The sequence below is a fragment of the Anguilla rostrata genome, chromosome 8, assembly GCF_018555375.3.
Source record: "Anguilla rostrata isolate EN2019 chromosome 8, ASM1855537v3, whole genome shotgun sequence".
NCBI lineage: Eukaryota > Metazoa > Chordata > Actinopteri > Anguilliformes > Anguillidae > Anguilla > Anguilla rostrata.
The window spans coordinates 12365951-12380533 of record NC_057940.1 but is presented as its reverse complement, the minus strand read 5'-3'; the positions used below and the strand labels follow the sequence as shown (position 1 = coordinate 12380533).

Sequence of the window (14583 nt, the reverse complement as noted above, 5' to 3'; positions counted from 1 at the left end):
TGGAAAAAACAAGGAGGAAGCAGAAGAAAATGGAGTGAGACTTGTCACTGGAACAGTTAGTGTGCTCCTATTGGTAGTTTGGGTTACAGTAGTTCTATCGGACAGCCAGCAATTGGATATTTTGGAAATGAACTGAAACCCAGAGTAAGGGAAAGCGGATATGGTGAATGGAAACTACATTATAGTTTGCTTGATGGCAGAAAGTCTGGTATTTGGAAATGGGGTCTTGTGTGGAGTCTGTAAACACCAGTGTTTGTGCAATGTATGCTACCTGTCCAGGGCCTAACATGATCCCATAAGTGTTGTGTGGTTGCCTGGGGAGGCATCAGGGAGACAGCGGCAAATTGTTTGGGGACAAGGGACCAGCTGCTACAGAAACTAATTTTTGGCAATCTTCTGAACTTTAGGGTTTCCGATCTCATTGCAGGCCATTTACCTTCTGTCTAATTTCGTGAGGTTATGTGCTGACAGACTGCGCAGGATCATTTAATATCTCACATCTTTAAATGTCAATGGATTTTAAAGGGTAGGTGGTAGGCAGGATCTGGGCCTGTGGGATGAGCCTGAAAATAGGAAGTGAAGACAGCTGCTATAATGTGCTGCAACTCTTCAAGCAGCAATACAGAAACAGTTTACAAAATTCTTCAGTACAAAACGTTTCTATAAGATTAACCAGTAATAGCTGATGAAGGTAATAACACTGTAATGCAGACTGTTTACCAAATAATGAACAAAACCTTTTTTTTTTTTTTAATTTTTCCCTAATTAATTTAATTCTTCAAGTTCATTTAAAATGTTAATTTTTAAAAATATGATAATACATTTAACAGACTGATAACTGTTTCATTTTTCCACGGTATGTTCCGTTTCAGAACTACAAGCATTTGGCCTCATTTTAAAATGCAGGACTGAAATGAGGCAAAATGCATTTCCTGGGTGAGTGAAAGGTGTGCTTCTGGTAGACCGTAATGGCCTCATCTCCAGCTTTTTCACATTTGTCCACCTCAACCCAAATAAATCCTGGCACAGGCTAGAGATTGATGAGACAGGCAAAGTAAAGTCAGTAGTAAAAACTAATATTAGATACACGCTCCACACTAAGTGTGCTAATGCAGTTTATTATGTGTTGTTTGTAATAGATGTAATCTGCATATATTCAGGATTTGTATTCTGATTCTTGATTAGCATATTTAACTTCTATCAGGGCTTTAGTGGTATTACATAAATATATCCCCGCTGCTTTGGGAATGTTGTTTTACATTGTTGCTCCAGATAAGAGCATCTGCTAATTTATTGCAATGTAGTGTGTTCAGAAACATTCTGAGAAACAGAACATTGGCAACAGTAGATGACATGACCCCCTGGGGCCAGAATGAACGTGCGATTTGTTGGGGGTCTTTAGCTTAACAAGCAATGGGTATTTCTTGCTGCGTGGGTCTGACAGCAAGAACTCTAGTTAATAACCGTGAAGCAGAATCAATCCTCATCACATGTAATGTTGCATAGGGTCCATTTAATCCTTCAAACCCAAATCATAGCTTTCAGAAAAATAAGCATGCCACCATCAAGGGAAAAGTACACAGCAAAGTTATCCTTTTATGGGGCGTGTGGCAATGCAGTTGGTATTTAAACAGCGCACGAGTCAAAGGGATCAAGTAACACGCGTGTGTTCAGTGCACTCGGGGAAGACCTGAGAGACCGACGTTGAGTCTATAATCCAGACTGACCTTCGCCTTCCTTCAGCGACGAATCAAGAAAAATGAACTCCAACTTCAGGGTTGGCATTACATTTACAATCTACAGGTGTTGGCGCTGGAGGCTGGGCAGATTTAATTAGTATGGGGATAAGCTCCCAACGCTGGAACAATTACAGAACAGTGTAGCTTAGCAGAAACGAATCGCATACGAAAACACAGATGAAGTGGAGAGAGTCCCTGGAGCACAATCGCATCCATTCGACATACACAGAAGCTGGAATGCTGTCATGAAAGTCTATGAGATGTTGCATCAGGACCTTGCCTCTGTATGTCCATACATTGCACTCTTTATTGTGATTTAGGGTGAATTAGAAGACAATCATTTTACATTTAACAATATTTTAGTGGTCTCGGTCAAGATTGGCAGATGCACCCTCTATTGTGGGATGCCCACTGGACGTTGACAGGAGAACTAGAATGAAAAACCCAAATTTGGCCTTAACCCTGACTCTCAAATATATGGAAAGGTTCACACACGTTTGGTGAGATCACCAAAATTAATGGGAAAAGCTTGCATTGAAAAATTAAAACTTGCATTTAACAGTGAAATTAATGACAGAAGTTGGTTGAATCAAAGTTTAACTTCTCAGTACAAGGTTTGAGTTCTGTCTAAAGAATAGGCAATTAATAAGGTAAAAACTGGACACCATAATAGAAGCGTAATTCCTGAAGGAACCATGTTGAGTTCATTAATGTGTCATTTATAAATCAATGTCCATCTATATTTGTACAATTTATCATAAAATAAAATGCTCAATTCCTGCTTGACATTATGCACAAAAGAAGCATTATATTTTTTAAAACAAAATTATCTGCCAATGGAATCATTCCATGTCAAAATAAATTGAGAAATTAGGTTCTAGCAGGATTAGAGATTGCAATTTGATCAACATACCAAAAAAGATACAAATACAAACAACGAAAAGCAATTATGCTATATTCCTCACCGTTTTTATTAGTAAAATATATTGAGAGTTAAGAAATGAAGCAATTTCAGTCTCACCTGGCTCTCACCGCGGGAAACGGACAGCATTTGCATTATGCAATACGATCAATAGCATTTAGCAATGCCAGCAATGAACGTGAACACCGATGTTACGGTATTAATGACTAGTCTAAAGTGCATTGTCTCCTGTCCCTTCTTCTGAAGAAAAGATTTATCAGGCTCTGTTCATCCAATTACTATTCAAACCCAACTAAAAGCAAAATCAATACATGTCCCCGTGCAGAGACCCTGGCTGAAAAGTGCAGACAAGCTTTCTGGATTGTTCTTTCCCCTTCTCCCTTGGGCTGCTGAAAGTGTCTGAGATATACCCCAAACTACTTACCACCCCTCTACAGCCACTTATTTCACCTTGCCTGTATCTGACAGGAGCGCATTTAATTCACTCCTTGCTTCTCAGTGCAGAACAGGGTAGCAATGTTATGGATGTTGCGCCGTGTTCTTTCCGAGTGCAGCCAAACACGCGGAAAAGCAATCGAGCGCTTTGTTCTTTGCTTTGAGTAATACATTTATCCAAGTGCTAACGTGCACAAACAGAAGGACACACACACACTCATATCTGCAGGACTTAAAAATAATGCAAACACAAGAGCGCACACAAAGACACTCACCCACATATTCAAAAGCATACAATCACAAGATCACACACATATTCAAAAGAATGCAAATGTCTGAGCACACGCAGACATGCACACACGCATCCAAAATAATGCAAACACTACTGCACATGCAAACACACACACACACACACACACACACACAAATCACAAATGTCAATTAAGAGTTACAGCTTCCCTAGGTATTATTTAAAAGAGTAAATGTTCTGTAAAAAATCCACTAATGAGTTCTGGGAACTTTTCTGGTCTGCTATGAGGTATTGATCCCCAGAATTCAATGACAGTTTCCTAAATTAAATACACTACTATGCATGAAATACAATATAAAAACCCTATGAAAATCTAGGCTGGAATACACTAACAGCGGGGATAACATCTTAAAGAGTTATGCTTAAAAGACATGAATCCCAAGGTCACTGCCTAAGGACACAGGAAACTTCACTACTTGCAGCTTTAACATTCTCATCAAAATTACAATGTGCAGCGATAACCCTCCTGGAACGTAATCTACTTTGACAAATGAGTTCAATTGGTCTCCATTTGGAAAGATAAGAAGCAAATGAGGGGAAAAAAAATTAAACATTCCCCAAAATGATGAGCCTTCCAAATTATTATCAGGACATACTCTGAATAGGACTTTAAATTATTGTTTTAGGATTTACAATAGCTTGCTCATTTTATTTTCTCTGGAAAAAAGATGCCTGAATACATGGGTCCTGAACAAATTGAGCCATTTAGTTATAGCCAAGGCTGGGTGTTTGACTAGGAAAATATTAGCTCAAGTCACAAAGTAGTCGTGGCAAAGTTGAAAGTCACAGAAAAAAGAAAAGAGGCAGAAATCACCATGTTTTAAAAGCATTCATTTATTTTAAATTAACCAATAAATCTCATGCTCAACAGTGGGAAATGATAGAAATAACATGCACAAATGTAGCAACAGCAGTGCTTGACGTTTAACAAAATCAGCAGGCAGCTGCCACTAGTAACAAATACAAGTAAAATGCTTTGATAGGTTGATGCATTTAATCACAACCAGCCCACTATGGAATGAAAAGGCATGCTTTTTTGCCTCCAACAGAACCGTAAATAGGGGCCATAAAATATCTGATTGCAACAACTGATTGTGGGCTACGTTAAAGTTCATAGTTATTATCCAAAACTGCCAAGAAATCACAGAAAAGCACGCAAGTGTCATGGAATCCATGACGCTTGCGACTTTGTGGCAAACACACAATATCTGCTGTTAATTCAACTCAAACAAGCCCAATAGGGACCATATACACTCGATATGAGACGATTTAACATCAATATTTGAATATGCACTCATAGAAAATTATAGTTGAGCTTGTAATTCACTTGCCAGTAAGCAGCCTAATACACAACAAATTGTTCAGTGCAAATCAACGCACATTTTACTGCATACACATACACAATGCAAAGCATCTGTAGATAGGACTATGTGAAAAGATATGCTTTAAACCAGAAGTGTTAAGTCTATACTGTGTGTGACGCCATACTTAAATGAGTGGCTTAAAAAAAAGTAATATATTCAGTGGTGACCACTGTAGGACACCACAGGTTGTTTTCATTATTTAAGGAATATTGCTACTTTGACACTACAATTCCGCTTTTTATTCAAGAAAAAATTATTTAGAACAAGGAGCGCTTATTAGGTGGCATTCCCACCACAGTCACCGGACCTGAACCCAATCGAACATCTGTGGGAGCACTTGAAGAGGGAAAAGGCCAAACATCAAGTAACATCAACAGAACATCAATGAGAAGTGTTGGGAAAGTGCTAGAGTGAAATGGAAGATGAGGTGCTGCATAAGCCAGTGGAATCAATGCAAAACTGAGTCAAAGTAGTAATCAAGGCGACAGGTGGTCACAGCAAGTACTAACAATTTTTTACTTGCAATAAATACCTACATTTTCAAACTTATATTAATAAAAACAATTAACTCTTGAATAAGAGGTATAAACATAGTATCACATTTATATTACCCTTGATAAATAATGAAAACAAACTATCCTTAATAGTGTCCTCAGACTTTTGGTCCACACTGTATCTCACAGTGTATTTTTAACAAATAATCTAGCAATATATAAACTTGGCATTGATTTGCACAGGACAGAGACACACCTATAAGTGTTGCATTTATCTTGATAAAACATGTTATTTCAATATATTGTTTATTCCAAGTGTCTCAATGGTTGGTAGAGACACTACTGTGTGATGCAGCGGGGAGTACCATATTGACCAAGACTCTTCTTTCTCCTTCATCCAGACATTTCCAATCCACCCAATGGGGTGCTTGACCACCCACAGCGGTCCACATGGTCAGTACTGCAGACCGTGGGCAAGGTAGCATCATCAAGATCAGGAGCTTTTACTGAACGCACTACCCATCAGCTTCTGAGCTCTGCTTTTGGTAATAATAAATAAATAATACAAATCTCTATGACAGACAATGAAGGGGCCTCCATTAAGAAACCGAATCAGGCTTTCAGCACTCTAATATACCCTTGGATTAAAAGGTCAGGCAGAGCTATTACAATAAGATGACAATCACGCTTTACATTAAGGGCAACTTCACAAGGCCTGACAGCTATTCTGACACTCTGTATAATACCACACTGGATAATAAATGGATGGGGAAAGTGCAGCTGTTCATCACCAAAACAAGCTTTCACAGTAAGTCAGGCGTCTTTAGAAATAAGATTTGAGGGCACTTACCAAAGAAAGGGTCGCAGGCAAATCAATCAGAACTCAGGATTTTGAGGGACAAGAACAAAGGGTAAACAAGGGTAGGTAAAGGTAAACCCGGACATATTTCTCATACTTCCAAATCAGAGTCACTAGAGATTAATTGAAAAACCAATTAGGAGAGCATCTGAAGTATCTCAGCACATTCATGGCCAAATTCCAACAATACTTTTTCTTTAACCCTGAAAAATTAATTTAATCAAATCCTAGGTGATTTTTTAAACAATTCTCACGTAATAATAGAGGTTTGATAGATGTGCAAGAGTTTTTTTTTCTTTCCCCAAAATGTAACACTCACTCAAATTACTAATAGTTTAGAACAAAGCGGGCTGTGGTTGGACTAATTCTGGGCATCAGTGTACAAAACAATAACCTTCTGCATTGTAAGAGAACTGTAATCGTAAAAAAAAAAACGTTTCAAGAGCATTCATGATCTCATAGCAGACTGCCCAAGACCAAAGAGCTTTAATTTACTATTGCAAGTGAATGACAGTTTAATATATGTGAGGTCTTTGAGAATGGCACTGTGATAAGACAGAAGTCATGAATAATTTCCTGTTGCAGAGAATCATGGTTGCACTGCAACCCTGCCAACAGTGCCAAAGAAAAGTTCTCAAACAGAAATCTTTAAAATAGCAGCAACCTGGCTTCAAACACTCGAGGACATTTAATGTTTGAAGCACCTGGCCATTTCAGTAAAGTATAATAAACATATACATGATATCTGCATAATTCACAATTAATGATAAACCATAACATTTTCAGTGCTAATTTAACTTAACATTTAAACAAGTCCCAGGGTGATCAAACGTACTGTTACCAGAATGGATTTCACACTAAATGTTTCACCAAGAAGGTCGTGGGTTTGAATCTCGGCTTGGGGCCGTTCTGTGTGGAGTTTGCATGTTCTCCCCGTGTCTGTGAAAGTTTCCTCTGGGCACTCCGGTTTCCTTCCACAGAACAAATGCAGATAGGCCAATTGGAGATTCTAAATTGCCCATAGGTATGAATGTGTGAGTGAATGGTGTGTGTGCCCTCCGATAGATTGGCAGCCTGTCCAGGGTGTATTCCTGCCTCTCGCCAAATGCATGCTGGGATAGGCTCCAGCCCCACCTGAAACCCTGCTCAGGACAAGCGGGTATAGATAATGGATGGATGGATGGATGGATGGATGTTTCACCATATACAATATTACTATCAACAGGCACCAAAAAACGTCATAATTCCCAGAATGCAATTTTTGGCAGAAACAGTGAATGAGGTTCTCTTCACACTTAATGGCGGTATAGCTAATGCAAATGATTCTTTATTAGTGTGCTACTTTATTATTGTTAAATTTATCCACTATTCACACCCTTTTCATGCAATCTTTGAAATACTCAGTGTACGGATCAAAAGGCAATCTCAGAATCTAGGCACAGATGTTGCATTTCTAATAGCCTATCCTGTTAAAGATTGCTGCAATCATTAAGTCACCATTTAAAACAGTGCAGTGCACAATGAAAATGACCAAAAACACCTTTCTCTTCAAATAACTGGCTCCACTTAGAGACTTTCCAATGCAATAATTCAAATGGAAGTATCCAAGTGAACATTTGAGCACCTTTTGTGGGCAGAATGATTAACCGTGACATGCGGTTAACTGAAAGGTCACTTCCATAATAAGGCTGTGTGATTGGTGCATCACCATTACAATTAATTTTGAAGACTTATTACATTTCCACCCACAACCACCATCACCTCCACCCACCTAAATTCCACAAACACCTCATGTCAAATTCTGCTTCCTTTCATTCAATTTCAGGCATCCATTATTCAACATAGATGGTTATTATTTTATAAATGCATATCATGACTTTCACTGACAGGTTCCCGGTAACCAATTAAACTTAGAATAGAATTATGCCATTAAAGTTTGTCGGTGGCACATGCCGAATCTTATCGTTGCAATAAACTGCTAATGTTCAAGAGGGAGCATGAGATTGAGGTATGAATGTGTACATAGTAGCTAGTTCCACATTGGGCACAAAGTTGGGCAGCATTACATTCTTGTCAACTAAGGATGCAAAACTTCTTCTCTTTTCGTCCAAAAAGCAAAGATTTCTCACCAAAATCATGTTTTTCATACTTACAATTTAATATTTATTTTCTAAGAAACAAACACTTTGTTTAAATACACAATCAAACTACATTATTACAAAATATGTTAAAAGCAATTAAGGTTTATATATAATCAATGTCATTTATAAATGCTTCTCATTAATTTGTTGGATGAGCCAAAATAAAAGGTTAATTAGTTATAATGTAAACTAAATCACTTCCAAAGTGTGTTAAGAAAAAAGTCACTTAAACTTTTGTCAAGCATCTCCACAGAAAGGAGTATTGACAGTGATCTGCATGTTATCTCATCAAATCTGACAACAACATGTTTGTTCCCCCCCCCCCCAAAGTATTAAAAAAAACACGTGCTGCTTATCAATTATTTTTTCTTAGCACTAAGGTATGGTTGATCTTTGCACATCGAGACAGAAGTCCACTGTTACCAGCCAACATAGAACATGCATTTGTTCTGAGCTTGAAACACTGCCAAAGATCTAGGCCCAGATTCAATCAACTGTGACCTCAAATCATTGTGTCCTCATCTTTACTTGCAACTAAGGTGTTATTTTTAAATGTCCATATTTATATTGTTAAACTACCGAACTCACAGCAGCTGTAATAGTAAAAAATAAAACATTTTATTTCAAATTACAAACAAACATTCAAGTTTATTATTCCAATTTAAAGACAAAAAGCACATGGAGGGTTAGACTGAATTTGGGCCTTTTGCTGCACTGTGCTAACCCAAACAATAATAAACTACAAAGGCATATGGTTGACCATGGATTCGCTGCACACTTTCACAATGATATTTTGACAATTTCCAACAAAGGCATTTAGAAAACATGAATACATATTTCCAGAGGCCCATCCACACCTCAGCTGTCTAACTCCGGATGGGCAGCCCTGGACAGCAGGCACACATATCAGTCCACACTCTGCTGGTCAGAAGAATGGTGGCAGACAGACAGACAGATCTGCCAGAAGAAATGGCAGGCTCGTCAAAATGCTTCCTTTCAGCAGATGTGATCTTCGTAGCCATTCCCCTACTGCCATAACAAGCCCTAATCATACCTCCAGCCCTACCGAACTCAATGGAGTCCAAGCTGCGTGTAGGGTTCCGGTAACTCTGATAACTCTCACCCCGCATGATGTTTAATTGGGATGTCACATCCTTGAACAAGGTTACTCATGCCTTCATTGTGCTTGCTGGGACCAATTAGAAGGACAACACATTCTTGCACAGGTTAGGCATATCCCTTGTTTTTTGAAGGACAATTTATTTTCATTCAGATCTTTTCTCTCTCTGTTTACCCTCAGAACCCAGCAAAGGCCCAATGCCTTTGGGATGAAGTGACCATGCAGACATGAGGCAACAGGCAGCATATTCAGTGAAGTCATGCAGTCATCCAGTACCCTCTCTCTCCACAGGGTTTCTGACTGATAGAGTGTTTACTTGCTCTTTATTTTCAACAAAAACATATTTTTCAAAAAGTCACCCCTCCTACCCCCAACAGGCCTTCACTGCAGCATTTTCAGAGCTGAGAAGAGTCACTGAAATTGTGTTTTCTCCCAGACACCTGACAAACCACTGATGTCCTTTGGCTGGCTTGGAGCTTTTCTGTTTGAGGGCTAGTAGTGAAGTAACCACAATGAGGTCCATAGAAAAAGGCGAAAATGTCAATGCAAATCACTGAGTGAAAAAGCTCCTTGACTCAGCACAGAGGGTGATGTCATCAGGATGGACAGCCTACCACCGGAAGCCCAACGCTAATCATCATAGGTGTTCAGGTCTGTGAAGTAGGCGTTAGCGTAAGTCTTCGTGGCCAGGCGGGGACTGAAGTACTTATTCCGCTCCTCTAAAATCAAGTTGTTTTTATTGAAAATCTGTAAATAAAATGGAAACACCTAATCAGTGTCACTGGTCCTGCAGAAAGGGGGGTTTACTGCCGGGATAATGGCTTGCATGACACGTGTCAGTCCAGTCGGGCAGTCGGAGATCATGCATTTTGAAATACATTTTTAAAATTTGTATAATTTTCTTTTTTGTTTGGAAGAATGCTCGCTGCCTAAAGGTCTCCAAAATTTTTTGAACAGAGAAAACCATTTTTGCTGCTAAATGTAATGTAACTAATAAAACACAGGTGGAATATTAGTGACATTTTCACTTATGCAATACAGTGAAAATGGGAATGAGCACGGTTCAGTTATTTTGCCCGATTAGTTGATGGTTATAGGACCCAGAACTGCATCAGTTTGATAAAGCAAATCAAGAAAAAGAAAGAGGACATCGTACAGAAAATCAGGTTGGCGACAACCAAAAATGAAGAAAGAAATGTATGATCACACAGTGAGTCAGGGCTGATCCAATGACATGAAATGGGATGCATTCTGCAAATAGAACTCTAAGCAGACCTGCAGCCAATCAGAAGCTCTCGGGGAGGGGGGGACGGAATACGGAAGAGGTCAGACAGGGGTCAGTAGTTAGTAGTAGAAAATCTCCCGGCCACTGGACGTCCCAATTTTAGAGGCCAAAGGAGGGCGCATGCTGTGGTCATCCGGGGGCAACAGAACGGACACATCAGGCTGTGAAGAGGAAGAGGAATGGAGGAGAATGACCCACTGAGTGAGTTTGCTGCTTTTATTTTACAGTGTCTGCAGTGTGTCTACTGTGTCCACAAGTCTGTGTACAGAGTAGGCGTAGTTGTGAGCGGATGTACGAGAGAAGGGAGAAAACCAGAGAGATACGCTTGAGCGTGTGTGTGTGCACGCATGTGTGTGTGAGTGTATGTGAGCATGTGAGTGCATGTAGGAGCTGTCCATGTCAGGACTAATTAGGGAATCATATGTAGGCCAGGATCAGTATTTTCACCTTCATGAAATAGTATAGCAGGGCTGCTGGATGAAATTTCAGGTGGTTCACTACTGCTATACCCTGGAACCACTAGTACCAGACATGAATTTTCTCAGTGTAATTTATATAGGCAGTTACATAAAATGAAGGCTATTTAGTTTAAGTGCCCTGGTAAAGGTAGTATACCACGTAAACAAACATGATAATGTGATAGTGGATCCATTTGTTAATTTGGACAGAGGAAGAGAACTTTGAGAAGCCCCAAAAACCAGGTTCCTAACCCAGTCAGAGAACAGGGAACTGCCCACAAAACAATACATCCAACCGAAAGGAGTCTTGCCACTGTTGCTAGCTGCTGGTATAAATGGGCTTTAACAGTGAATTGCATTGCATGCTGGCATAAACACAACTGGTATTAATTTTAGCCAAATAATGAATTAAAAAACAAAAACAAATGTAGTTGCAAACTGTACCCACGTAATGAATTTGCACAGTTTAAATTAATTTAGCACTGAAATGAAGTAAAGTTGTTAAATGCGACTTATAAAAATCAAGATTGAATACCTCTCAGCTGTGGATTGTACACACCATTTTTTATCCATTTAGCCACCATTTATCATACAGTGCAATAATTCCTCATGCAAGCAACTGCCTAAAGACTAAGACCTCAAATCATTCAATGCAACAGTTTGTCACCCAACATATCATAATAATTCATAACTGAGCAATGTCGGACGTAATATAGTTAAAAGTTGTATTCTGTATCAGAGCATTCTTTGACTGCAGTTTTTGTTTAAACGGCATATAAATTATATAAAAATGTAGTCTGCAAAAGTAAGACACGTACTGCATTATAATTTCTGCATCATCATATCGAAATATTTTTTACAGGGCAAGTGAGTTGATTGGTGTGATCTCGACAGGCCAGGTCTCGACAAGACATTTGTTCACTTTATAACTGAAACTTAAAAGTTTCACCACAATATTAATCAGATTTAGAACATATACACGATACCTTTTTGGCAAGGGGGTGTTCCCAAATTTCTCATCACTTCATCTTCACTTTCATATTAATCTCTACAAGTTTTTTGGCTACTCATCCATTCAACTGGTGGTATATTAAAAAAATATACTTTCTTCACTTAGCAATCAAATAAATTGCCTGTAATTTCATTACGAAAAGTCTAAATAATGGGTGGGGGTAGAAAAAATGAAAAATGTATCTGCTAAGCTGAGGATTAGTATCCCCACAGGCACTGTCATATCTGTACAGAAATGTTTCTCATCCACAAATGTGATGAGCCACAATGATAGCGAGCAAAGTTGGTCAGAAGCACTTACTTTATGTATTTGACGAGAGCAGCAGTGTAGGACACTGCTTACATCAACACAATGACATAATGTAAGAGAGTGGGTCGACACAAAACCCCATAGTCATCTCCCATCGGTCTCTAGCGCAGACATTCATCAGGAACGCCGCTAAATCCTGACAACAACTGACCTTTCGTGTGATTGATTTTTTTTAAAAAATTTTAAGAGCACCCCTTTCCCTCCTGAGGAACTGACCTTCATGGCCTCCACAGAGTCATACTTATCCAGCTTGTTGATGTGGTTGGTGACACTGGTGTTGAGCGGGGTGGCAGTCACGGGGTGGATGACCGTTGCATCGTGGGATTGCTGCTGATAGCGCTGGCAGTAGGTGTAGACCAGCAGGGTGGACAGACAGCCCAGGATGCTGCTACTCAGACCCACGGCCAGCATGTGGAACCAGTTAAAATCAGCTGCACAGGGCACACAAATACATCACATTTTAATTCAGCTAAAACAGTTTACATTCAGAGAGTCCAGAGAGGATGAAATGGGATCCATTTCTCTATGAGAGTTGATTTAACACTGACCATTTTGCATTCAAACTCCTTAAGACCTTCTGTAGATAAACAACTCAGGGCCCGTGAATGTATGCAGATATATGCAGTATATTGCTTTCTGTTTCTGGTCAAGAGGCATAAGGTTGGCTTTGAACGGCTTCATAAAGTGGTAATACCACATATATAAAGGTGTTGTGTATAGTTCATATGGGTCTTATTAAGTTATGTTTAGCAGGATTCCATTTGTTTTTGTTCTAATTTTGCATTCAATGAACATGTATTCAGAAGCTAGATTAATTTCATATGATAATGCATAATCCCATAGGACGCCATACATATTCATTTAATTAGCATTTCCACATTACATTAATAAAAGAAAAGTTGAACCAAACTATAATTTATCTAAATTGCATTGCGTCAATACATCAAATTGAAAACCACGTCTCATGTGGTAAGTTTAAAAATAAAATAAATTTAAAAAAAAACTGACAAGGAACTTCCAAGTGAGGCTTTGAAAAATGAGTTTCTTAGCTCTCATAATGCTCATCAATTTTAAGGCCACACGCACTGCATCAGAAGTGACAGTTAAATGGAATGAGAACCAGGAAAGATTCCAGTGCAGAATGTTTATGTGTTTATGTTAATGTGAAACAGAGCTGTGAAATGTTTCACTGCGAGCATGTTACAAATGAAATTGAGCCAAATAAAACGTGCTTTGTTTTTTCACTTTTATTTTTTAATGTTCACTGATGGACATCTTTCTCACAGCTCCTAGTCAGTTAGAATTTTGCAAAAAAAAAAAACTTTTGCAGACCTTTCCATCAACAAACAGTATCACGCCAATGCAAAATATAAAGTTGGACCTAAGGGTTTTTGTGAATGTACATGCGTCAAATTTATTGACATTGAGCCAATGTATCCATCAAAAGGCAGCAAGTATCGTGGTATAAAAAATAAAAAAACCTGGGGAGATTTGTTCAGCCAAATCAAGCATTTCAAGCTAGCATTGCCACTGGCATCTAATTACATGGAGTTTGCTTGATAAATAATCAGAAAACTCCTACCCTGGATGTCATGTTGTTGGTTGTTAATATTATTACCTGGACAATTTCATATTAACTTCAAGTTCCTAATCGATGAATAGTTTAAATGACTGAATGGTTAATAACCATTCAGATAATTTTTCAGTTCTCTTGTGTGTCCTCTGCAGAAAAGAAGTAAATAATAACAAAACACATATTTTCCCATTTTCCTGTAAATGATACAGCTGATGGGGGCTCAAACACATCTGAATAGAACAGGGAGACAAGAGGAATTTTACCTTCACATCGTCTCTTTTCCAGACTGGACTGTGCAATGGATTCTGGGAAGGGAGAAAAAAACAGAAAAAGACCTGGTCATTATCATTACTCTGATAAGTCAAAACATAAAGTCAATTAAACAGATTAACAACCACTGAACTTCAGTGCATTGCTGTGCACCATAGCCCATTAACAAGCAAGAAGTGACATCTTTTTCATGAAGGTACAATTACAGACAGAATGGTAGTGCTGAGCATGGCTATTTACGTGGCCTAGAGATGATAAGCAGATTAATCTCAATTAAAATCTCAATTTG

The 14583-nt window shown here is 38.7% G+C and overlaps 1 protein-coding gene across 4 annotated transcripts in view; it reads right to left on the bottom strand.

Annotated features, from left to right (window-relative positions):
- Window positions 1-8581: 8581 nt before the first annotated feature.
- LOC135260852 (semaphorin-5A-like) overlaps window positions 8582-14583 on the bottom strand; it is a 63827-nt gene continuing 57825 nt past the window's right edge. For 3 of the 4 annotated variants that reach the window (XM_064346498.1, XM_064346497.1, XM_064346496.1), the window contains 3 exons: window positions 14288-14329; window positions 12665-12879; window positions 8582-10131 (listed from right to left, as the gene is read on the bottom strand). In XM_064346498.1, coding sequence (XP_064202568.1) covers window positions 10015-10131; window positions 12665-12879; window positions 14288-14329 — 374 coding nt within the window. In that variant the 3' untranslated portion in view covers window positions 8582-10014. Of the gene's footprint in view, window positions 10132-10659; window positions 10831-12664; window positions 12880-14287; window positions 14330-14583 lie in introns of all 4 variants that reach the window. The other variant, XM_064346499.1, reaches the window with a different exon arrangement.